This window comes from Vulpes lagopus, chromosome 1, assembly GCF_018345385.1.
Source record: "Vulpes lagopus strain Blue_001 chromosome 1, ASM1834538v1, whole genome shotgun sequence".
In the NCBI taxonomy this organism is placed as follows: Eukaryota; Metazoa; Chordata; class Mammalia; order Carnivora; family Canidae; genus Vulpes; species Vulpes lagopus.
In genome coordinates this window covers 151,860,401-151,888,071 of record NC_054824.1, presented here as the reverse complement: position 1 = coordinate 151,888,071, position 27,671 = coordinate 151,860,401, and the positions used below count along the sequence as shown (strand labels likewise).

The 27,671-nt window shown below is 36.6% G+C and overlaps 1 protein-coding gene and 1 pseudogene across 14 annotated transcripts in view; one reads left to right on the top strand and one right to left on the bottom strand.

Moving 5' to 3' along the window:
* Positions 1-27,671, bottom strand: part of CEP170 (centrosomal protein 170) — a 129,727-nt gene that overhangs the window by 62,984 nt on the left and 39,072 nt on the right. For all 14 annotated transcript variants that reach the window (XM_041751085.1, XM_041751117.1, XM_041751104.1 and 11 more), the window contains 2 exons: positions 14,293-14,382; positions 6,257-6,335 (listed from right to left, as the gene is read on the bottom strand). In XM_041751085.1, coding sequence (XP_041607019.1) covers positions 6,257-6,335; positions 14,293-14,382 — 169 coding nt within the window. The remainder of the gene's footprint in view (positions 1-6,256; positions 6,336-14,292; positions 14,383-27,671) is intronic.
* On the top strand, positions 15,534-16,830 carry LOC121488923 (annotated as a pseudogene).

The following is a 27,671-nucleotide window of genomic DNA, read 5'->3' as shown; positions in this document are numbered from 1 at the left end:
CCAGCTCATTACCTTAAGGGAGCTTCCAGATCACATTGTAAGAAGAGGTAATCACATTGTAACCGGCAGGTTCTCTGAGCTGTGAAGGAAACAGGGTTGAGAGTCTGGGGAGACCAAGGTGACTAGAGTTCATGGGACTGAGTAGTGAAGAGAAGAGAGCTGCACAGAAAAAAGAATTTCAGATATTCTGAGGATCTTGCCCAAGTATTCAGTTGAGTACTGATTAGTAATGGATGTGAGAAAGCTACCTAGGTCTGGGGCAAAAACTATCTAACAGTATTATAGGTAATAGTGCCCAGTGCTCAAGTACGGCCAGGAAGAGTGTCTGTTCCTAAAAGCCAGGTGGGAAAATATCATGAATAATGAGTCACTGGATGAAGGAGAGGTCACAATTTTTTTCTGTAAAGTGCCACAGAGTAAATATTTTAGGTCTTTGGGACCATATGATCTCTGCTGCAACTATTTAACTCCTCTGTGATAGTCCAAAAGAAATATGTGAATGAGTGGGCATGGCTGTGCTCCACTAATCCTTATTTACAAACATGGGCTGAGGGCCAGATTTGTCACTGGGTTTGCTGACCTCCACAGTAGAGTATACAGAAAGGTCTTACCTCCATAGTGGGGAATAATTAGTCTCAAACTAAGCTTAGAAGTAAAAACAGATCTTAAAAGCAAGACCCAAAGTGATAAAACTTTCCAAGTAACCTTGTCCCAGAACAAAGCTTAAAATATGTATAGGAATACAAAAATATACATGCAATACTCAACAAACTTGCAATGCCATTCAATCAAAAATTACTTTGCATGCAAATTAAATCAATTAAAACCGATATAGAACTGACCTAGTGTCAACAAAAAGTTATAACCATATTCTGTATGTTCCAAAAGTAGTACCTTGGGAGGTATCAAATACGAAATCCAAACTGAACTTCTAGAGATGAAAGCTATACTGCACGGATTAAGGGCAGATTAGACACTGCCAAAGATAAGATCAGTGAACTTAAAGACAGAGTAGTAATAACAATCCAAACTGGAATACAGCAATGATTAAAAAATAATAAATAAACAGAATATCAGTAAGCTGAGCAACATTAAGTACCCTAACAATATTTAATTAAAGTCCTTGAAGGAAGTGAGGAAGGCAAAATAGTATCAGGAAAAATAATGGTTGAAACTTTCTAAATTTGATTAAAACTATAAACCTACAGATCCAAGAAACTTAACAAACTTCAAGCAGGGAAAACATGAAAAAACTACACCAAGGCAGATGATAGTTGAATTGCTCAAAACCAGGGATAAAGGGAAATAATCCAAGTGAGAATACAGCAAAGCAACAACTTTAACATACTGAAAAAAGGAAATGCCACCTACAATTCAACACCCAGCAATAATTGTTTTCAATAGATAAGGTGAAATACTTTTCCAAACACATGAAAGCAGAAAGAATTCATCACCAGCAAAACCATACTACAAAGAATGTTAAAGAAGTCCTGAGCAGAAAGAAAATGATACCAGATGAAAACATGGATCTATAAGGAGGAATGAAGAGCAGGAGAAATGATATTTATATTGGTTTAAGATGTGAGTACAATGCACATAAAGATAGAATATATTTTTCTTATTTAAATCTCTAAAAGATAATGGACCTTTTGCTCATGACGATGTAGTATGCTGTAATATACCTAAAAATAAAAATTTGACAATCATAGCACAAAGGTCAGGACAGAAGAAATGGGAAGTATACTATATATTACAAGGCTCTTACACTGTATGTGAATAGATTTAATGTCACTTGAAAATACAGCTTAAAAGATGTAATTACAAATCTTGAAGCAACCACTAAAATAGAAAAAGTTATAGCCAATAAGCCAACAAAAGACAGAAATGGAATCCTATAATATGTTCGAATAAGCCAAAAGAAATTAGGAGAAAAAAGAAAACAAAAAACCGATGACTCAAACAGAATGTAAGTATCAAGATAATAAATTTAAATCTATCATCTTGAGCCTGGATGGCTCAGTCATTTAGGCATCTGACTGCTGTTTTAGGCTCAGGTCATGATCTCAGGGTCGTAAAATCAAGTCCCACCTCATGCTCCACACTCAGTGTGGAGCCTGCTTGAGATTCTTTTCCCTTCCTTCTCCCTCTAGCTCTGCTCCTCCTGCTGTGTGCACTCATTCTCACTCTAAAATCTTACAAAACAAGTAAAAAAAAACCCCTCTAACTACATCATTAATTACATTAAATGTGAATGACCTAAATTCCCAAATGAAGGCAGAAATTCTCAGACTGAATTAAAAAAGTTAGACCAACTATAGGATGCCCACTTTAAATGTAAAGATACAAATAGGTTAAAAGTAAAAGAATGTAAATATTCCATGCTAACACTAATTTAAATAAATAAATAAAGCTGGAACAAAGATATCAATGTCCAAACAAGTCATATTTTGGAGCATAGAACACTGTCTTGAATAAAGCAGGTCATTTTATAGTAATAAGTGAGATCAATTCATCAAGAAGGTATTTTAATCCTACATGTTTATATACTTAAAAACTAGATTTCAAATTACATGAAGCAAAAACTTCTGCAAAAAGAAATAACAAAGACTAATCCATAATTACAGGCTGAAATGTTAATACCTCTCTCTCAATAACTGACAAGTAGACAACTAAATTGGAAAATATTGAGGATGTGAACCAAGTTGGCCTGACAACAGAACATTTCACCCAAAAACAACAGAATGTACATTCTTTTCAAGTACATACAGAACACTTATCAAGACCGATGAGGTATATTCCAGGTCTATTCTGGATCACAGAACAAGTCTCAATAAATTTGGAAGGATTTGAGACATATAAAGTATGTTCTCTGACCACTATGGAATTAAATTAGAAATCAGTAACAGAAAAGCTCCGGGAAAATCTCCAAATTATTTTAACAAACTTACAACCTACATTTAAAAATCAGGAGAAATTAGAAAGTATTTTGAATGTTAAAGCAGTACTTAGGAGAAAATTTATAGAACTAAAAGCCTATAAAAGAAAAAAAAAAGACCTCAGCTTTCACATCTAGAAAAAATAAGGGATGAAACCAAAGAGAAAACAGTAACAGATAAAATTCAGTTAAACCAAAAGCTTGAGAAGATTCTCCCTATTTTCTCCACAAAATCTGCTCTACCCACAGAATTAACTGTTGGTTAATGGTGACTTGCTTTTTTCCTAATTGCTAAAATGAACTGTGAAATCTTGGGATTCAACCTTGAACTTTGTTTTATTCTACTTCCAGTCTAATCAAGAATGTTACTGGATTCATCTTCAAAATATTTCCAGAATCCAAACATTTGTAACTACTTCCTCTTCTGTCACCCAGCTGCAAACCTCTATGATTGTTCCCTTGGGACTACTGCCACATCCTCCTAACTGGTCTCCCTCTTTTTGCCCCTGCTCACTTCTATCCATCCTTAGTCTTTTTTTGAACAAGAGTAGCCAGAGGATCTTTTTACATATGTAAGTCATTATCACGTCACTCTTCTGATCAAACCCCTCCCTCTAAATGGCTCCCCATTTCACTTAGAATAAAAGTCAAAATCCATAGAATGGCATATTAGGGCTGTTAGGTCCCCCTACTCATATTTTCCTACTCTTTACTGGTCCCAGCAACAAAGACTTTTATGGCCATTCCTCAAACATACCAGACAAATGTGTTCCTGTTTCAAGTTCTTTGCATTCAACTCTTTTGCCTGAAGAGCAGATATTTCTCCAGATATCCATATAACCAGCTTCTTTACTTTCTCCATATCTTTGAATGTGGGCTTCATAAATATCCTTTTTTAAAATTATAACTTCTCACTTGCCACCACTAGCTCTCTGTATCCCCCCATTCACACTTTTTCTCCTTAGAACTTACCATCCTCTTTTATTCTTTTTGTGTGTGCTGCTGTCAGCTCCCTCCAACCCCATTAAAATATAAATTTCATGAGGACACAGACAGGTGGTCTGTTTCACTAACCACCATATTTTCAGACCATGGGGACAGGGGTCTCCTGGCACACAGGAGACATTTAATAGCTGTGAAGTGAATGATCTTACACTTGTCTGCTACATTTCAGGCCACCTGGAGCCTTATTAGCTCTTTCTGAAGTTTATCTTGATTACTGCAGTGTTTTATTATCTCTCATGAATTTACAGTCATTTCTTAAACTTGGGCATTTCACTACTGGCTTCCCCAAATCACTTAATCTCTTTAGTTAGAAAAAATACTTGCAGCAGATAAATTTTGTTTCCTCGTTCTACCTCAATTCATGGTAAAATGTTCTTTCTGCTGCTGTGACATTTTAATAGTATGTGGAGTTCTCTACTCCAAGGTTTAGCAGTTTGTAGAATGGTTAACTATTAAGCTTAATTTTAATATGAATAAAGCACAATAATTACTTCAGTCTGGTACAGCCAAATATAAAACAAGTATAACATATAAAATTTGTTTTAAAAATGTCATCCCATATAATAAAATTTCTGCCATGGTAACAGCCCAAAGTTTGCTATGTATAGTACTTAAAAATCATAAGCAATGTGAGATGCTATTTTAAAATAATAAAGTTAAGTAGGCCTACCCTGAGGATCTGGAATACCAGCTCTGGTTCAACTCTGACTTAGAACTCTGAAACAGTCCTTTGGAATAAAACATTTGTCCCAGCAATTTCAGAAAGACATATTATGAGTCAATACATAAAAAGGAGATACTAGTTTGCTAATAAAAAATCACTATACAAAGTGTAAAAGCAAGAGTTACTTCTCAGTAGTTTCTTCTTGATTTCAAATTCAAAGTAAATGGTAGAGAGTTTATTGAAACTCAGATTTCTTACTATTTTCTTATGTTTTGAAACAGCTATGGTCAAATGGCTTAAGGATGTATTAAATTCAAAATATATTTATATTTACTGTTTGATGTAACATCTTAGGTGAAAAATGGCCCATGAATCAAAGCTTTAATGTTCATTCGTAGTCATTTAATGTGGTTGGTATCTCTAAAAGGATTTAAAACATACAACTCACAAGTATTAATATTTAATGGCTTCACTCTTCACATGTTCCTTCGCTCCACAAGTATAAGGTTTATATGATATGCTACAAAAACACTTTTCACCAATTTTAAGTTAAATAAAAAAACCAGTTATGCTTTAATAACAATTTTAAAGTGTTAGTACATTTACTTTATCTAAGCATCAAGTCCAGATAACTGAGACTACATTTTCTATGCTACAGTAATAAAGTCCATCTAGGCTGCCAATACACATTTAACACATTCTTCAATACTGAAATCCATATAAATGTAGTAACTGAAAAAATGAAAACAGAAGAAAAGCATTCAGTATAATATGGAATATTTGTATTTTAATAAAATTTAGTCCTTTACTACAGAGTTTTTTGCCTTGCATGAACAGAAATGTTTTATGCTTCTTCAATCAATTTTGTCCCTTCTCTTTGCTAGTGGTTCTTTACCCTACTGTAGGAAGGACAAAGTCATGTCCTTGTCCGGTTCTTAGGATCCTATTTTTATTTATTTATTTTTTTTAACATTTTTAAGTAATCTCTACAACCAACATGGGGCTCGAACTAACAACTCCAAAATCAAGAGTTGCATGCTCTACTGACTGCGCCAGCCAGATGCCCCTAGAATCCTATTTTTAAACAAAAGAACCTGAAATACACACTAACTGCATAATTAACCTAAGCAGGGAGTGCAGGTCTCAGATTTAGGATACAGGAAAATCTGAATTAAATAGGTAATAGAGATAGAACTCATAAAACAGAGTAAAGGTATGAATGGAAAAAAGGGTAGGGATAAGTTCTTACACCCTTCTGAGGAGATCGATCTGTGCCATGACCATCCAAACAATAACAACAAAATCCCTGGTCTGGGCTAATATTAAACATCCCCTGTCCTCTCCCTGTTACATTCTCCTATACCGAAATTATATATGTAATACCACTTCAGGGAAATCTCTACTGAAAGTAAATGGGGCGGGAAGGGGGGAAGAAGGCTGAGTCTATCAACTTTTCTAGGATTACTTTTAGGAATAGACAAACTGACCGAAAATATGTATGTATTATTTTTAAACATGTATTTCAGTTTGGGAGAGCAAAGAGACTTCTAGTATGCCTCCACTACAAATTTTTACATCTCAAGAAATGTTAATTTACACCAGAAAAGATTTTTGAATAAATTTAATAAATGCACAAAATCATACAAGGATATCATAACCAAATCTCAGCTTATCTTCAAGTTTCAAGGTGATATAAGTCTGTTCTGGAATCCTTACATCATTCACAAAAGTCTACAAAGAGAGAAAAAGATGTTAAGTTATAAAAAGATGTTAAGTTATATATGGAATATTAATTATTACCTTTCACACAAATACTCAAACCATATTATACTTAAAAGTACATTAGATATGGTGGCTAACACAGCTTGTGTATCATAAAATGTGTGCAATGCATCTTATAAGCTGATAAATGATTTCATACCAAGCCTTTTATTAATTACTGTAACACACAAAGAACCAGATTGCAGTCCCTCTAAGTCTACCATGCTGCCAAGACAAATTCAGGCACCCAAAAATGATGCTAAGAAAAGCTCCTAATTTGAAGCTAGCAAATTGTAAAGGGTAAAGTACTAAACTCTTGATAGATCATCAGGATTCACTGGACTCAATTTTAGTTTTTTTGGACAATTCTAACTATTTGTGAGGCTTGATAATAATTTTATTTCTTTAATTCTTAGAATTCTTCCAAAGAACAAAAAGTTTACTTTAAAAAATGGAATAAAACTCGTATTTTCTATTTTACAATTGCCATGAGTCCTTTTGACCCTTTTATGACTCTAATACACTATGGGATTTTACTGACCTTACTTTTCCCTTCTTCTTAAAACACTGGTATTTCATCATCCCCTCATCATTTTGTCACTACTCATCAGTGATTTCTAACTGTGCCAAATATGACCAAAATAATAAGAAAACAGAATAATGGAATTACCTAAAACCCTACTATCCAACAGAAATACACTGCAAACCCCAAATGCAAACCACACATATACTCCTAAGTTTTCTTTCTTTTTTTTTTTTTTAAGATTTTATTTATTTATTCATGAGAGACCCAGAGAAAGAGGCAGACTCAGACAGAGGGAGAAGCAGGCTCCACACGCAGGGAGCCTGATGTGGGACTCGATCCCAGGACCCTGGGATCACACCCTGAGCCGAAGGCAGACGCTCAATCGCTGAGCCACCCAGGTGTCCCAATCTTAAGTTTTCTAGTAGGCACAATAAAACAGAAAATAAAAAAGATGAAAATAATTTTAATACTATATTTTAACCTAACCCATATATCCAAAATAGTACTATTTTAACAAATAATCAATATAAAAAGTAATAAGATATTTCATGGTTTTTAAAAAAATTTTTTAAAGATTTTATTTATTCATGAGACACAGAGAGAGAGAGAGAGGCAGAGACATAGGCAGAGGGAGAAGCAGGCTCCATGCAGGGAGCCTGATGTAGGACTCGATCCCGGGTCTCCAGGATCAGGCCCTGGGCTGAAGGTGGCACTAAACCACTGAGCCACCAGCTCTGCCCTTTTTTTTGTTTTGTTTTGACTAGCCACTTTTGAGTGCTTTCAAGGGCTAGTGGCTACTGTAGTGGGAAGCCCAGGACTAGAAGGACAATGTAGTAAACCACTCCTGCTGCTTCGACCTTCACTTTATTTCCTGTGTTGCCTACAAAACTGTATCATCTCTCCAAGAAAATGTGATACACATCTGGCAACACTGTCTTTGTCCTTCTCTTTTATAAGTTACTAAAGAGCACTACTGAGGATTCAGAATTTCTCACTTAACAATCCATAAAGGCAAAGAGAAGAAACAGGATGGTATTTCACAATTATAAGATGAACACAAAGACAGCAGAACTCTAGACTATATTAATAGTGATAAAACTGATAATAATGTAGCAGAATATCAGACCATGAGTCTTCAGATAAAGCTAATCCTAGATGAATTTTGTCTAATGTAAGTAGTAGTAAAAGAAGATTGTTTTCAAGGAGAAAAAGGAAATAGGGTATTTTTCATTTAGTTAGCCTTTCACTAAGAAGAATCATGCAATTATTTCTCAATAAGAAATTGAATTATTCTATATTTTAAATTTTCACAGCATTCTTTTGTCTTTGATGTTTGTTTTTCAATAATTATCTAAGTTTCTAAGTGGACAAATGCCCAAGGCAGATATCTACACAAAGGTAACTAGAAGGAAAGATATCAATAGAAATAAACTTACTAATAATCTTCTGTTAATAAGGCTAAAACTAAAAAATGTTTTACAGTTATGGAAGATAGCTATCATCTTAATCAAATTTTAAGCTGTCAAAGTCTTTAAAATAATGCATTTTGACAATACAATGTAAGAAGAACCAGAAATAATAAGCTAGAACATCTATTATGTACTTGAAATCTGAAACAAACGTTTATAAAATGGATATATATCCCAGGTATCCCTGGACAACCGATGAACATACCCATTTTATATATTATGTACTTTTCAAAATAAAAATAATGAAAATGTGAGTTTGTCAGGATTAATTTTTTATTAAAATTTCTATTGTTTTTCATTATCCTTTTATCCTTACTTCTGCAAACTATTTGTAAAAAGACTTACAGAGTCGACTAGACACAGATAGTAAACGGTGATGATTATTTTTCCTGGCACACTAGAAGTTAAAGACTTGGAATTTGCTAGATTCATAGAACACAGAATACTGTTATACTTAATTGCCCAGAATGAAAATATATGAATATCCAGGTTTTCTTCTGATCAGCTGAAACTTTAAAAATTACTTTTTCCTTTTGAGTTCCATTTTTTAAATCTTATATTTTATTGGATTTGAGATGGCCAGGATACCCTGGTTTGGGAAAGCTCCCTCCATCATGAGGAAGTTTAGAAGGGTCCTGAATGACACATAGTAAAATATATAAGGAAATTATGTTGTTATGGTCAAATACTCAAATTCCTATGCATAACAGGCACTTTGTAATATGTCATGGAATATCAGTTTGTAAATCTACAGAAAAAATTAGAAGAAGTTATGATCATAATTCCAGGCATAGATATACGGAGACAACAGAATACTGCTAAAACTTGGCATCAGACCTTAGTACGATTTATGAGTAATCCTAAACACAAGCTTCCAACATTCCTGAGAGAAAGGCTGAAGTGTTAATACAAGGAAAATTCAAAGGCTTCAGGCATGTATAAACTTCATAGTCCTGGGATCCCTGGGTGGCACAGCGGTTTGGTGCCTGCCTTTGGCCCAGGGCGCGATCCTGGAGACCTGGGATCGAGTCCCACATCGGGCTCCCGGTACATGGAGCCTGCTTCTCCCTCTGCCTGTGTCTCTGCCTCTCTCTCTCTCTCTGTGTGTGACTACCATAAATAAAAAATAAAAAAATAAAAAAATTTTAAAAAATTAAAAAAAAAAAACTTCATAGTCCTTTTCAAAATGAACATTTTCGAGTGTTTTAAAAGTTACACCTTCAGTTTACCAAAATATTCTAAGTATTATTACAAAACAGAAGAATTGAGGAAAATTATGGAAAAGAGAAGAATAAAAGAAAACATTAATTCAGTGATGTTTGTTATGCAGAAGACAAGCAATGTGGTACACTGTGTCAGAGGTATGCCACAGTTCTAATTTCACTTAAAACTGTCTCAACCTAAATATCATTCTTACTCAAAAGGCCTAAGATAACCAATCAGATCCACATAAAGCTTAATACTGCTCAACTTTCTTAATTAATTAAGCACCTACTGTGTGTTTATCATATATATTAGGTAGGTATTTTCAAAACTCAAGAAACATATAATTTTAACATACTGGCACTTCAGGCAGAAATACTCCCTAAGGTCTAAAAAGGCTTAGGAAATATGAATCAGATACAAAGTTTCAACTCACAGAAATACAAGTGAAAATATCTGATGGGAAAAACTCTCCTGAAGTTCTAAAATAATAAGAGAAAATTTCAAAGAGCAACAGGCCAAAAAAAAAAAAAAAAGACAAATCATTTAAATGAATCAATTATAGGGGTGCCTGGGTGGCTCAGTCAGTTGAGTGTCTGCCTTTGGCTCAGGTCATGATCCCAGAGTTCCAGGACTGAGCCCCCCATCAGGCTCCCTGCTCAGTGAAGAGCCAGCTTCTCCCTCTGCCCTTCACCTTGCTTGTGCTCTTTCTCTCTCTCCCTGAAATAAATCTAAAAAAAATCAATTACGAAGCATTTTAATAAATTAAATATGGGGAAATATAGGTTTTGTTTCTATGTCAACATTGTTTCATCACACCTCTGCCTTGCAGGTAGAATAGGTAAGGACAATGAGGCACCGAGAAAGTAACAAACAAGATTTCAGAGTTCAGAAGTAGAACTGATGGGATTCAAATCCAGGTCTCTCTAGCTACAAATCTCATGTTCTCTCCATCTGAAGGAAGCCTGGGTGCCTAAGCCAGGCCAGCTCTTCCAATTCCCTCTTCTGAACCACTAAGTCACAGAAGTGAAACAAACTAGATAAACATCTTATTTAATTTACATACAACGGCAGAATTGATTTATAAAGCCATATAACCACTGTGTATTATATTAATGCTCTAATCTGAACACAGTGAGTGGCCAGGAGCACAGCCTCCTCAATCACACTGCCAGTGACAAAAGTCATCTCATTTTCCCTAGACCTTCTCTGATCTATGCCACACTGATCTGATGCTGACAGAAACTCCAGTGTGAAAAGGGGTTAGAACAGAAAGCTGGAACACAGTGAGCTAAGGGGCCAGCTTAGTAACAGAAGCCAGAGGTGGAATGGGATAGGAGTGATATGGCAGAGGCTCTCAGAGGGGCAAGTGCTCCAGTAGAGGAAGGAGGGAGGAATAAGTGACAGCAAACAAGGGATTTCATAAAAAGAGAAGCTTCAAGGGGCTTGCAGGGAAATGGGCCATGATAAGATCAACTACAAAACTAGTTCCAGGTTCCTCAAGCAGAGCAGTCTCATTTCTGGTAGCAATAACATCTAGTAGAGATCTAGGGCCCTTGGGAGCATATTTTAGGATGGGATAAAAGGGAGGAGTGAAAGTGCTCACAGCCAGAGTTATTTATAAGTTGGGTTTAGCTGGTAAGTGCTTTAAAAAAAACATATAGCAGTGGATTCATTGAAAAGTATATAGGCCACAGGGTGCTAAATTTAAGTGCTTTTCTTAACATACCACCACCACCACTTATTGAATGCTAACTATGTGTCATTTTAATCATTTACAATTATGAACTCATTATAGCTTCACAACAACCTGAGAGGAGTATCATTTTGCTACGAACACTGAAAAAAATTGAGGCACAGAAAAATTAAGTACCTGTCTATGGTTACATCACCAGTAAGAATTCAAGCTGGGGGGATCCCTGGGTGGCGCAGCGGTTTGGCGCCTGCCTTTGGCCCAGGGCGCGATCCTGGAGACCCGGGATCGAATCCCACATCAGGCTCCCGGTGCATGGAGCCTGCTTCTCCCTCTGCCTGTGTCTCTGCCTCTCTCTCTCTCTCTCTCTTTCTGTGACTATCATAAATAAATAAAAATTAAAAAAAAAAAAAAAAAGAATTCAAGCTGGGCTCATAACCACCACATTGTGTCCCCTTACTTCCTAAAATTATTACTTTTAGGGACGCTTGGGTGGCTCAGCGGTTGGATCTGTCTTTGGTCCAGGGTGTAATCCTGAAGTCCCAGGATGGAGTCCTGCATCGGGCTCCCTGCATGGAGCCTGCTTCTCTGTCTGCCTATGTCTCTGCCTCTCTCTGCCTTTCTCTGTGTCTCTCATGAATAAATAAATAAAATCTTTAAAAAATAAAATAAAATAAAATAAAATTACTTTTAACTTGATGCTCAAATTTCTAGAATTATATGAATATTAAGAGTAAACAGGTTGTAATAGTCTACTTATGAATAAAGTGCATGACAGTCGGTAGTTCACAATTTTGTCCTGGCATATTTCCTAGGCCATCATTTAGGTAACAGCACAACTATCTGTCGTTCATGTGAAGATTTCAAGCTCCATACCAGGCACATACCTACATGTACTGTCACATGTTATCCTCATTAACACTACAGAGCAGGAAATGTCATTTCATTATTTTAAATCTAAAGCAAGGTAACTGAATTTTTCAGTCTTCAAATTAACAAACTCTTTACATTTTCCCACAACTCTGGGAACTAATGTGAAGATGTATGAGAAAACTACATTGCAGAGAGTACATGATTTTCCCTGGTTACACCACTGGTACATTACAGACAGAAATTCAAATCATGGTCCCGATTTTGAGTTCAGATTGCAAATGTTGCTCTCTAGGAGTAATTATCTTCCATAGAACTACTGAATATAATCAAATTAAGAGAGAGGTGAACCCAGAGAAACTTGGAAGTTGGTATTTCACCTGATTTTTTAATAACACCAAGTAACTTTTATATCTGATCACAATCTTTTAAAAGAATAAAACACTGTGATGTAATTTGTACTTATTATCCAAGATAATAACATAAAAACACCTACAAACAGCACTGTAGTGAAGATGAAAATTTCTAGGCTTAACACCAGAATGTAACATTTTAGTTAAAATAGTCCACATATGCAAATAGATTAAATTTTCCTCTATGAATTTTTACATATAGAAAATAAAATTAAATTCCATTCAATAAAGATTTACTGTAAAAAAAAAAAAAAGATTTACTGTGTTCATGCATCATACAGAGCTCTAAACAAAGGCTCATGAGCTGTTCTGGATCCAGTACAGTGACAGGTAAGTAAAAGTAGATCTAATACAAGGCTGACAAAGCATCCCAAAATACGATTAAAACAGAAGTTTACAGGTGCGGAGAAGGAAGAAAGTAATTCTGCAAATTAGAAGCTGGGACTCAAAATAGCTTACTTACCGGTCTCATGTTAAAATGGTTTCTACCTAATCTTTCTCTCTTTCTGCTTTAATCCACTCGACAGGTTAACAACATCAGCAAGTTAATATTCCTAAATACCTCTCCTTAGTTCCTACCCTTCAGGAAGATGTGGAAGGAATTTGGATTTAAGTACAACTTTTATAAATGACAAGGCAGATGGGAGAAGCACTAGGCTCAAGAAAATCTAACAAATTATTTTGAGAAGGAGACAGATAACAGGAGAATCACTACTGGGGATGTACGGAAAGGGAAAGTGTGATGGAGCAGGAATCTGGAAAAGTTTGGTATTAATACCTGAAGTATTAATTCTGCGTGCCATGAGAAACAAATAAAGGCCTGAAAAAAACTAACAGAACAACAAAGTATTTCAAAGATTAAATATCAGTCTTTCAGTAGCAGGCCAATTCAGAAGAAGAAAAAATGTTTCACAGTAATTGCCAAATTTCTGCATATGTTTTTCCATATAATGTTTAATGTATACTTTGAAAAGCAATAGCAGTAAGAAGCATTTGCATCCATTTAGTTTCTGTTAAATTCATTTTAACAATTTCAACATCTCATATATGGGAAAATGCTGCATTTGCTTATGTTAGCAGGGCCATTAAGAAAATTGAAGAAATAAATTATTCAATACTTTGGCATTCTCTTATTTTGTGGCTCCTTATATTCTGACAATGTGGAAAGACCAAATGAAGAATTAGGGAAAAACCTCACTGCAGTAACACAAAAATACCTCTGAAGTAGGAATACAAAAAAGCAGTAACGAAAAATCACATGCTACATTTTTAAGGTAAATGAATGTGTTTCACGTCTTTTTTACTCTAGTATAGAAAGTCCTCCACCATCTGGCATCAAACCATGTTTTCACCTTTATTTTCTAAGTTTCTGTATATTTATCTCCCAAGAGTGCTTTTACTCATATTAACGGCCATGACTTTCTACTGTTTTCCACATATAAATTCAAGCATCCAGTGAGGTCAACTTTCATCTCATCTCCTTAAAGAAAAAAAAATTTTTTTAACCATTACAGGTAATAACAACCAATAACCATCTGAATTCCTGTATTTATTATTAGTTTCTGGGGAACAAGGGCTAGTTTCATATTCTTCTGTATGGTCCCCAAAGTACTATGTACCTACTAAGCCTTTAAAAGTAAAATGCAAACTAAAGAAAAGGAACAGAGCACAAACAGGAAATGTAGCTGGATCTATCTTCTTACAATATTAAGAAAATACTGCAATAAGACAAAAAAGAAAATCTTTTACTTACCCCATTTAGGCTGCCCAAATCTTTCACCAAATGTTCATCCACAGAGGCATCATAATTGATTACAGCATGTTGCTTGTCCACACTACGAGACTGAAAGGAATTTTTCTGAGTTAGTATATATAAGAAAATACTAGAAAAAATAATAAACACAATGTTTTTGGCTAGATACTTTATATTAATAGGATAGTAGATAAATATAGAGAAATATCAAAGTAAAGTGGATTAAATGAGATTTAAACTGTATTACTATACAACACAAATTCGGCATCATTCCCCAAAGAAAAAAGCAGCCAAAATTTGAAGACGTTCTTTTCAACTAAATTTATATGTCCTTTTTAAAGAATTTAAATCAGGTGACTTTGCTGAATGTACCAAATGACAATTTTTTAAAATAAGACTGTAACATGGAAGTCATGCGAATTATAATTTCGTAATGTTTTATGTGTCTTACTGTATAAAAAGAACTAACCCTACAGGATTTTCTTCTTTCTATATTGAAAATTACAATGTAAATTATATAAGGAATCCAAAGATTTAGAGAAAAGGAATAATGATGTGATACATCCTTGAACAAAATTATCCTCACTTAAAATATGGGTTCTAACACTGGAATTCATAGAAGGCACCTGGGGGGCTCAGGCGGTGAAGCATTTGCCTTCAGTTCAGGTCATGACCCCAGGGTCCTGGGATTGAGCATCAGGCTCATGCTCAGTGGGGAGCCTGCTTCCCCTCCCCCTGCTTGTACTCTCTCTCTCTCTCACGCAAATATATAAATAAAATTAAAACAAACAAACAAACAAACTAGAATTCATGGGAGAGTGCTAAGAGGGAAAGAGAAAGTTTAAGAAAAGGAAATTAAAATGGCAAAGTGATTACTGAAAATTGTTCTCAGTCTCTCTTAAAAGTCCACACACTCATGTGTGCACACAGCTCCAGAGCTTAGTAGCTGTCTGCAGATAAAAGCACCTGAGAGGTGAACTATACAAAAGCCTGTGGAAACTTTTATTGAAAGAAACCATTGGTACGGTAACAGGAAGAAACAGTCTGAGAACCACAGTGAAGCTGAATTCAGTACCATGGGGCCACTACAGGAACCTGGGTAAATGAAAAGCAAACAAAGTATCCCAAATGGGGAGAGATATCACTTCCAGTTTCCAATCTAACATGTAAAGAGCTTAGAAGTCATCAGTCCCGACTCTCTGCTCCTCCCCGTTCGACAGACAGCCGCATCTTCTGGTGCAGTGCCAGCTGCATCCCCAAGACATGATGGTGAGGTCGGAGTGAACAGATTTGGCCGTATTGGGTGCCTGGTCACCAGGGCTGCTTTTAACTCTGGCAAAGTGGATATTGTCGCCATCAATGACCCCTTCATCGATCTCAACTACATGGTGTACATGTTCCAGTATGATTCTACCCATGGCAAATTCCACGGCACGGTCAAGGCTGAGAATGGGAAACTTGTCATCAACGTGAAGTCCATCTCCATCTTCCAGGAGTGAGATCCCGCCAACATCAAATGGGGTGATGCTGGTGCTGAGTATGTTGTGGAGTCCACTGGGGTCTTCACCACCATGGAGTAGGCTGGGGCTCACTTGAAAGGTGGGGCCAAAAGGGTCATCATCTCTGCTCCTTCTGCCGATGCCCCCATGTTTGTGATAGGCGTGAAGCACGAGAAGTATGACAACTCCCTCAAGATTGTCAGCAATGCCTCCTGCACCACCAACTGCTTGGCTCCTCTAGCCACCAAAGTCATCCATGACCACTTCAGCATCGTGGAGGGCCTCATGACCACCGTCCATGCCATCACTGCCACCCAGAAGACCATGGACAGCCCCTCTGGGAAGCTGTGGCGTGACGGGCGAGGGGCTGCCCAGAACAACATCCCTGCTTCCTCTGGCGCCGCCAAGGCTGTGGGCAAGGTCATCCCTGAGCTGAACGGGAAGCTCACTGGCATGGCCTTCCGTGTCCCCACCCCCAACGTGTCAGTTGTGGATCTGACCTGCCACCTGGAGAATGCTGCCAAATATGACATCAAGAAGGTAGTGAAGCAGGCATCGGAGGGCCCCCTCAAGGGCATCCTGGGCTACACTGAGGACCAGGTTGTCTCCTGTGACTTCAACAGTGACACCCACTCTTCTACCTTTGACGCCGGGGCTGGCATTGCCCTCAATGACCACTTCGTCAAGCTCATTTCCTGGTATGACAATGAATTCGGCTACAGCAACTGGGTGGTGGACCTCATGGTCCACATGGCCTCCAAGGAGTAAGAGCCTCCTGGACCACCAGCCCCAGCAAGAACAAGAGGAAGAGAGAGGCCCTCAGCTGCTGGGGAGTTCCTGCCCCAACTTAATGCCCCAACACACTGAGAATCTCCTGACCTTCAATTTACATCCTAGACCCCGAGGAAGAGGAAGGGCTTGGGGAGCCCTACCTTGTCATATACCATCAATAAAGTATACTGTACCCAGTCAAAAAAATAAAAATAAAAAAGTCATCAGTCCCATCCTGACAACAAGAAAAAAGATGCACAAATGGAAAATCAAAAACCAGTCTTAGTTTTATCAGAGAATTGAGGTCCACCCTGAAAAATGGAGAGAGGTGAATACAGAGAATCCCAGCTTCCTGAGAACAGAAACCATGGCTGCAGCCAGCAAGGCAGGAAAACTCAAGGGTAAGGTAACTGTGAGACATGAATATCAACTAGCTTGCAAGATAAAGTTCCTAGGGGCACAGCCGTGGGGGATACTCCTCTTTGAGGAGTTTTCTGAGTTTTACCACCCAGGATGTCAGGGTGAAGACTGGAGAAGTCTTCTGGTATCCCCTCAGCCTGGGAGTAGAAGTAGCCATTCTGAAATACACCCAGAGCATTCTGCTGTCGCAGACAGACAATGGCCTGTCTTCAAAGAAGACTATTTTACCAGTGTTCCACCATAAGGGTTTTACCAGAGCCTAACTGACATGGGGGAATGGGAATACTGAGCTCCAGTGTCCTCGAGTGTCCTCTAGCCTTCCTGTCTCACCTAAAGAGGGGGACAAAGAAGAGCTAAGATGCACTTGTGAAGTCCCACCAAAAGACTGAGAACTAATCACAGCATTAGAGAATGCCTCTTCTCCCTCCAAATCTTATCACCACACCCACAAGAGATATTACAATGGGAAAAACTGCTAAATTCTGATTATTGAATAAAGGGTCTTTAAAGAAACTCCAAAATCAACTGGAGAGACAAAAACAGGGACACTATAGGAAATATTAGCCCTGATACTTTTACTACAGCCAAGAGTGAACACGGCCTGACTCCTAGATACAGCAACAAAATGAGAAGGTCAGCAACTAGTAAAACAACAATACAGAGTATATCCTAGTTGAAATCAACCTTTCCAAATAACTATCACTAAAGTGAAAAGTTCCTTCCTCAGTTAGCTTCAATTCCATACTGAAAAAGTTTTGGTCTTTCCTTCTAACATTTGGAAGAAACAGTGTATGACTTCAAACAATTTTTCAACAAAACTTAAACATTCATCATACATACACTCTTGTTCTTTTTGAAAGTTTTAAAAGTTGTTTTTTGTTTTAGTTTTCTCTGAAACCTCAATTTCTCTAGGAAAAATTACAAGCCTCAGACTTAAGAACAACTTTCTGTATTGTAGGATTACTGCTACTCCTCTACAGCTTACCTGTCAAATTACAACAATTAGCACTACGAAACATCTGCATTAAATCTGTAAGTTACTTAAACTTCATTCTGGTTTTTATTTTTGCGTTTTCAATTGCTGCTCTGTTTAAATTAATGAAGTATGAAATTAAGTTATTTAGGTGACAAAAAGCACATGTAGCAACTTTTAGGAAAATAACTCCTCCTTATTGTGGATTTATCAAGTTGCATTAGTCTACGGAATAAAAATCTCTGCATGCTGTAAGACACGTGCGACTGCAGGTATATGTAGGCACTTAATAAACATGAATGAATGGTCATAAATAATCTCTCTGTGACAAAGGAAACAGAGAAAGAGTTCAAGTCCTTAGAATGGCAAACTGAAATTCAAGGGGAAAAGCTGAGAACACAAAAATCACACAGAAAAGGGAGTTACTGTAAGCTTTGGAAAATAAGCCAAGTGGCTCCTTCTGGAGTCAGGGAACCAGAGCTTTTGAGGGAAGTGGTCAACATGCACCAGAGAAGGTGGTAAAGAAAAGGAAAAAAATGGTCTAAGGAGGAAACAATTAGGAGAGGACACTTGAACTTGCTAGAAACCAGAAAATCCTGAACCTGATATACACTTTGCCCTCAAATTGTTTGGGGATAGGTAAGTACAAGAATGCCTCCCATGGAATGCAGAGCAAACGTTAAGACACCAGAAGACAATATAGTCTGAGTTGAGATGCCTTTCCAACACTAGGGACTGGGGAATGAACTGAGGATGCTATGTAGGGTCAGAAAAAGCATCTTGTTTAAGATTTATTTATTTGAGAGAGAGCACACATCATGTGTGGGTGGGCAAGCGGCAGAGAGAATCTTCAAGTAGACTTCGTGCTGAGCACAGAGCCTAATATGGGGCTTGATCTCAGGGTTAACCAACTGAGCCACCCAGGAGCCCCTGATGGTTTGTTTTTTTTTTTTTTTAATAAATAAACCTTATTTATTTATTCATGAGAGACACACACAGAGAGAGAGAGAGAGAGAGGCAGAGACACAGGCAGAGGGACAAACAGGCTCCATGAAGGGAGCCCAATGTGGGACTCGATCCCGGGTCTCCAGGACCACACCTCAGGTTGAAGGCGGTACTAAACCGCTTCTGGGGCTGCCCACAATCTACTATTTTCAAGGTGGCAGGCAGTGTTTCAGCATCCATCAAAGAAATTTAGCAGAAAACCAAGATTGTAGAGCATAATATATCTAGTGAGTGCTCAGGAAAAAAATGAAGTTATGAATAAGGAAAGTTCCCTACTTACATCTAACCATATAAGCATTAATTAATGCATTTTCATTTCCAGATAATCAAATCCACATTTTCTCTAGATTACACAAGCCAGGAGAAGGTGTAACTACACCTTAATTTTCACAACCCATTTGGACATTTCAATGCAAATCTAATAATTTCTCAAACATCTAATTTAAATCCTGACAAAGGCTGCTAACTTCATCAAGCTTGTGGTCCTAATGGGAAAACCTTAGCTGATTGGGTGTAAACTATAAAGGTTGTCAATATTTACTAGTTCTCTTATTCTTGTCACTTTAAGACTCCAGTAAGAATGCAAATCTCCTAAAGTCCTCATCATAAGAAAAGCCATTTTTTCCTGTAGCTTTGTATGGGGACAGACATTAACTATACTTATTAGGGTGATCACTTCTCAACATATACAAACAGTCAATCATTGCCCACTGGAAACTAATACAATATTATAAGTTAATTCTATCTCAACTTAAAAAAAATGCCAGACTCTCTAGTTACTGCCTCCTTATAGAAAATACCCAGAAGAATGTACCTCCTTCTTTGTGATTTTTTTACTTTCTAGAAAGATTCTCTTCCCATGGCTTTGCATTGCACTCTCAAGAATCCACCTTACCCGAAACTCCTCTTCATTCTCAAGCTCTCACAGATGGCTACCTCTTACTTCCTTCAACTGAAATCTGGCTTTCCCCTGAGAACACTATTTCTGCTGCATTCCTTTAAAGTAGATGCCGACCTCCTAAATCCAACATTCTGCTGAGTTCAGAAACACAGAATAAATCCACAGTGTACTATTGTGACTTTTGGATCATTACTTTCCCCTTCAAGGAAAAGCCTTTTACTTTTTTTTCAAGTTCTTGTTATCCACCTATACATAAATATAAATACAAGTATAAACAAATATATATACACACTATATACTTCCACACACATACACACCCCTGTAAGATTGCTGCAATCGTCTGTGGTTATTTTAACTTTTTTTTTTTCCCCTGAGTAAACTCTACCCCCCAGTCTGGGGCTTGAACTCATGCCCCAAGATCTAAGTCACAGGCTCTAACTGATTAAACCACCCAGCAGCCTTCATTTTAACTTTCTGACTAAAGTTTGGAGTTATGGTTCATAGTCTTCATTTTCATTCAAATTCCTACTTCATCATGACTGATTTTGAACATCTATATAGGGAGCACCTGCGTGGCTCAGATGGTCGAGTGTCTGACTCTTGGTTTCAGCTCAGGTCATGAACACGGGGCCCTGAGATCAAGCCCTATGTCAGGCTCTATGCTCAGCAGGGAATCTACTTGAAGATTCTCTTCCTCTGCCCCTCCCCTCCATTCATGTGCTCTCTCTCAAATAAATAAAATCTTAAAAAAAAAAATCTATGTAGACAACCATGTCTAGCCTTCCTGACCTCCACAACCAAACTCCATACCCTATCTTGGCATACCACTCCCATTGCTAGATCTTATGTGAAACAGATTCTACACCTGGAATCTAAAATAGTATTTTCTCTATGACTACTTTTCTCCTTTCTTCCAGTTCTCTCACTTATTTACAATTATTTACTATTATGCAACCTCAGTGCTCTGACTGTAGTAGGTCATCTCATACTCTGACCCCTTCCTGTTCTCCCAAGCAACCATACTCTATCACTCCTTTACTTCCTTCCCTGTAATCCAGCTCCCTCTGGCTCTCTCTATCCCTTCATGCTCCCAACTCCCAAATGTCTACCTTCTGCTCAGACTACTCTGCTCACCTTCACATATTTATTTCCTATTTTCTACTGATTCTCTCAATCTGGATGTCCCTTCAAAACCTCAAACTCACTACCTGGTTCCTCAAAAGTACACCTCCTGAAACGTTATTTCATTCATTTCTATGCCAAAGATGCTAGGTCTGAGGCTCTTTTTCTCTCTGGCCCTCATTAACTAGAAAGTACATCCTAACTTTTCAATCCCTCTCATACTTTTGTCTTCATTTTAGAACCTCACCTCACCTCCTAAGTGCTTATACAATTCTGTGCTCCAATTTCTGAGCAGCAATATAGATTAACAGTTTAAAGTGCAAGTGCTGGAGTCCAAAAGAACTGGTCGAGACATCTGGCAACTGTGTGGCCTTAGTAAAATAACTAATCTTTGTCTTATCATTTATAAAAAAGACCTATCTCAGAGGTTTGTTTGTGAGGATTAAATGACATAAGGCATGGGAAGCATTTAAAAAAGGCAATATTGCCCTGTGTAAAAACTCAGCATACTTACTGGCTAAGGTAAAATACAATCTTTAATCTAGCACACAAGGCCCTCCAAGATCTCATCTCTTCTAACTTCCAAGTCTTAATCTCTCAAAATGTTTGCCTTCACATCCTACATATAAATCACAAGGGACTATTTAAATTGCCTAATAGACACGGAATGCCAATGCTTTCTTTAATACTATGTACTGAGTCACACACTAAACCTTCCAGAAACCATGATTCATCTTTTAAGATTATTCAGCAGAAGCCATCTCCTCTGTGAAATTTTTCCAGACTTCTCATCTCCACATTTCCTTGCTGGAAGGACTGATCAATCTGTCTTTTGTGCACCTCACATCAAACATATCACTGTTCTGTGCTGTAATGTCTATTCTTGTTTATACGCACACTTCCTTTTAGTGGACACTTCCTTTTAGTTTAATGGACAAGGACAGGGAGGCCTTACCTGTATATGCATTGATCCCTCAGTGGCCATCATGGGGCCTATTTGTAGATGCTTAACATAGGTTCTTTGGATAGAAAACAGATGCTATTTAGCCAATCTCATTTCATGAAGAATGAAGATAGAAAAATTTTCTTAAGAGAATAAAATATCGAAAGTACTGAACTTACAAAGTTCAGACCAAATTTTAAGAAACCTACAAACTGGATGGCTTAAAATAGAACCAAACCCAAACAAAAAAATTTTGGACCTCAGACAAGATTATAAAACCAGAAAACTGTGGAAAATAAGAGTATTAAAATGAAGCAACAACACTGCTACATTTAAGAAATACTTCCTTTTCTGAAACAAACAAAACAAAGAAACAACAAGAAGTCTGATATCAAATAAGTCATAATAAAAAAATAATTCTAGGCCAGGCACAATGAAAAGCTAATTTTAACTAAAAGCTAACACATGAAATGGTGCAAATGACTACCTTATATGTGTCATATGTGCTTTTGGTATGAAATGGCTACTTCTTAACATTATTATTTCTTCTCCTATTACTTCTTTTTCCTACTAAAACACAGACATACATGGAACATAGGATTAAAAAAAAAAAACCTAATGAGAAAAAGAAAGATTGACATTGTGCATCATCACTCTTTTAAAATCTTTTTTAAAGACCCTGTGGCTGACTCTTTAAAAGCTCAACTGCATTTTTGCAGAATATACACAGAGACTTATTCTTTGCTATATGCCCCCCAAGGACAGAAGAAAATAAGTTACCTATGATCTTCAAAACATATTCCATTATCCTCCTGGGGACTGTTCTTATACCAGTGTGAAAGTTAAAATATTTTTTTTGAAAGTTAAAATATTAAAATAGTAAGTCAAATATAACTTCGTTACAGTCTTTATTATGCACTAGGGGGAAAAAAACCATGTGTCAGTACGATGACATTTCTCAAAAGAGAGCAAAATTCAACTATTTGGTGCAATAAAAAATTTTATGAAGATAAAATTAGATTTAGATAATGAACCTTTCAAAGTGCAATTCTATTTGTACTTAGAAGTATCCCATATATTGCAATAAAAGTTTGAATATATTTACTAGCAGAAGTAAGTTATCAAACCAGTTTAAGATTATATACATGCAGTAGCAGCTTAGTGGTAGAAGAGAAAGGTCATTTGATTTTGAGCCAGTATGACCAAGACTCTAATACTAGCTTTCATGACTTAATGCTTATGTGATACTGGCCCTCTAAGTCTTTCTAATCTTAATTTTACCATCTGTAAAATGAGGATGATTCTATCTTTAAGGAAAATGGTGAGAGGAACAACCAAAATAACATAAATGAACACGGAGAAATAAAAAGTACTATCAAGGTACTTTTAATAGTTGTATTAACGTGTGTTACTCCAGACAAAAGTGTAATTTCCATCTAATAATTATACTTTATAGCTTTCATCTTTGGCTAAGATTTATTTTGCATAATATGTCTTATGGAACATAGCACAGTCATCTTTCTACAGCAAGACAAACAGGCATAGCAAGTCTAAATAATTTGCTGGAGGCTTTCAGGGTAAGTGGGAGAACTAATTCCAGAACCCTTTGTTTAACCATCTACTCTTTAATATCCAGGTACATTTTCTTCTTAATCATCACATTCTTTGGACTACCTTTTTGGGAATGAGATGAAATTAAAAAAACATAAAACTCAAAAAATTTATTTTTTGTCATAAAACAACAAAAAATTTTAATTGTAATCAAACAGGTCATATAACCTTATGGATCATTTATTTCCCTTCGGCTTTGGGTTTAAGCCATATTATCACCAAAGACCAGTTAATCTATTTGTAGTTGAAATCTTTACAGGTAAGAAACTACTTAAAATTATTCAGAGGCAGAGATTCTAAAACCTAACAAGTGATTTCCTGTACATTAAAAATTGAAGATTTTAAGCCATAAATGCAGATTTAGATCAACCAAAATTTTAAAGATCTTCTATTTACTCATTAAAAAGCAATCAAATACTAGCTATTTGCACTTCTAACAATTTTAATTGTCACACTGACTAACCTAGCCAATGCAGAACCACTGAAGCTGTGTAAAGGCTTTAAAAGGGAAACACTATTGTAATAGCTCTAGAGCACTAATCTTTCAAAATAAATACCTTTTGCATTTATAAACACAAAATTCTTCACTTTTCTAACACTATAATTTGTACATAAGCTTAGTTCATTTTTCAAAAATGATATAAAAGGAGTAAGTTTTAATTATCCATTTATTTTACTACTATAGAAAAGACTAACATTAAACCACTTAAAAACTAAAAAAAATTTGCAAATATTTGTTCTTACTTCCGTAGATAAGATGTCCTTTAGTGCTACGAAGAGTGCTATTAATTTGTTGCATTAATTCAAACTACCAGATTACCAGTATGCCAATCTACTCATCGATCTCTTTCAGAGAAATCTACTGTGTCTAGAGGAGGGCTATAAAGTGTGGTATCATCAGATAAAGGGCAGAAGTATCTTTAAGGGTGGAGATTGAGGAACAGATCAAAATTGTTCTTTTTCTTGCCTGTTCATGGAGTTCCCTTATCTCCTTTACATTCTATTTAAAAAACAAAGCAGAAAAATAAAATAAAATAAAATAAAAAAATAAAAAACAAAGCAGAAATAAAAACAGTCATAGATAGGATGGATATTCATACCACAAACATTAATGAAATTTAAATTAAAATCTTATTTTAAGTTTTGACTTTTTACAGCACTGTAATATTGGTTCCTGCTCATTAAAATAATAATTTTTCCTCTAAGTTTGTTATAAAGGCACTATGAATCACCTGACTCAATTCAAAGATACTTTAAAATTCTAGAGCCATTTATTTCCATTTTCTACATTGTGGTGATATATATATTTATAGCATAATGCCTGCCATCGTAAGCATTTGTAAGTATACAGATCTATGGCATTAATTAAATTCACAATGTTGTGCACTAACACAACGTGCACTAACACAATGCTGTACACTAACACTATTTCCAAAATTTTTTTTTAATCACTCCAAACAGAAACTCTGTAACTCTTAACCAGTAACTCCCCAAACCTCTTTCTCCCAGCCACTGGTAGCTACTAACCCTCTTTATGTCCATGAATTTGCCAATTCTAGCTATTTCCAAAGAAATGAAATTATGTAGCATTTGTCCTTTGTGTCTGGTTTATTTCACTTAGCATAATGTTTTCAAAGTTCATTTATGTTGCAGCATGTATGAGAACTTCATTCCTTTTTACAAGTCAGTAATAATCCATTATACGTATATACATTGCATTTTGTTTATACAATTCATTTGTGGCTAACCCTGGGGCTGTTTCCACCTTTTGGTTATGTGAATAATGAATGCTGTAATGAACAATGACACACAAGCATGTGTTCCAGACCTTGCACACAATTACTGGATATATACCTGAAAGTGGAATTGCTGGTCTATGTCCATTTTGAGGAACCACTAAAAACTATTTTCTACAGCAGTGACACCATTTTACAATCCCACCAGCAACATACAAGAATTTCAATTTCTCCACATCTTCACTGACATTTATTTTCCTGTTTTAAAAAAATAATAGCCATCTTAGTAGATGTGAAGGGCTGTCTCACTATGGTTTTGAGTAGCATTTCTTAATGATGAATGATGTTGTTCATGATCTTTTTCATGTGTTTACTGAGCATTTTTATATCTTCTATGGAGAAATGTCTAGTCAAGTCTCTTATCCATTTTTTAATTCGGCTGCTTGTCTTTTTGTTGTTGAGTTGTAGGAATTCTTCATATACTCTGGATTTTTTTAAAAAAATTTTAACTGGAGTTCAATTTGCCAACATATAGCGTTAACACCCAGTGCTCATCCCATCAAGTGTCCCCCTCAGTGCCCGTCACCCAGTCACCTCAACCCCCTGCCCACCTCCCTTTCCACTACCCCTTGCTTGTTTCCCAGAGTTAGGTGTCTCTCATGCTTTGTTACCCTCACTGATATTTTCATTCATTTTCTCTCCTTTCCCCTTTATTCCCTTTCACTAATTTTTATATTCCCCAAATGAATGAGACCATATGATGTTTGTCCTTCTCCAATCGACTTACTTCACTCAGCAAAATACCCTCCAGTTCCATCTACGTTGAAGCAAATGGTGGGTATTTGTCATTTCTAATTGCTGAGTAATATTCCATTGTATACATAAACCACATCTTCTTTATCCATTCATCTTTCGATGGACACCGAAGCTCCTTCCACACTTTGGCTATTGTGGACATTGCTGCTAGAAACATCAGAGTGCAGGTGTCCTGCCGTTTCACTGCATCTGAATCTTTGGGGTAAATCCCCACCAGTGCAATTGCTGGTTGTAGGGCAGATCTATTTTGAATCTTTGAGGAACCTCCACACAGTTTTCCAGAGTGGCTGTACCAGCTCACATTCCCACCAATAGTGCAAGAGGGTTCCCCTTTTTCCACATCCTCTCCAACATTTGCTGTTTCCTGTCTTGTAAATTTTCCCCATTCTCACTGGTGTGAGGTGGTATCTCATTGTGGTTTTGATTTCTATTTCCCTGATGGCCAGTGATGCAGAGGATTTTCTCATGTGCTTGTTGGCCATGTCTATGTCTGTGTGTTCCTCTGTGAAATTTCTGTTCAAGTCTTTTGCCCATTTCATGATTGGACTGTTTGTTTCTTTGCTGTTAAATTTAATAAGTTCTTTATAGATCTTGGATACTAGCCCTTCATCTGATAGGTCATTTGCAAATATCTTCTCCCATTCTGTAGGTTGTCTTTTAGTTTTGTTGACTGTTTCTTTTGCTGTGCAGAAGCTTTTTATCTTGAAGTCCCAATAATTCATTTTGGCTTTTGTGTCACTTGCCTTCATGGATGTTATCTTGCAAGAAGTTGCTGTGGCCAAGTTCAAAAAGGGTGTTGCCTGTGTTCTCCTCTAGGATTTTGATGGATTCTTGTTTCACATTTAGAACTTTCATCCATTTTGAGTATATCTTTGTATATAATGTAAGAGAACGGTCTAGTTTCATTCTTTTGCATGTGGCTTTCCGATTTTCCCAGCACCATTTATTGAAGAGACTGTCTTTTTTCCAGTGGATATTCTTTCCTGCTTTGTCGAGTATTAGTTGACCATAAAGTTGAGGGTCCACTTCTGAGTTCTCTATTCTGTTCCACTGATCTATGTGTCTGTTTTTGTGCCAGTACCACACTGTCTTGATGACCACAGCTTTGTAGTACAACCTGAAAGCTGGCATTGTGATGCCAGCTCTGGTTTTCTTTTTTAATATTCCCCTGGCTATTTTTGATTCCACACAAATCTTAAGATGATTTGTTCCAGCTCTCTGAAGAAAGTCCATGGTATTTTGATAGGGATTGCATTAAATGTGTAAATTGCCCTGGGTAACATTGACATTTTCACTATATTAATTCTTACAATCCATGAGCATGGAATATTTTTCCATCTCTTTGTGTCTTCCTAAATTTCTTTCAGAAGTGTTCTGTAGTTTTTAGAGTATAGATCCTTTACCTCTTTGGTTAGGTTTATTCCTAGGTATCTTATGCTTTTGGGTGCAATTGTAAATGGGATTGACTCCTTAATTTCTCCTTCTTCAGTCTCATTGTTAGTGTATAGAAATGCCATTGATTTCTGGGCATTGATTTTGTATCCTGCCACACTCCCGAATTTCTGTATGAGTTCTAGCAATC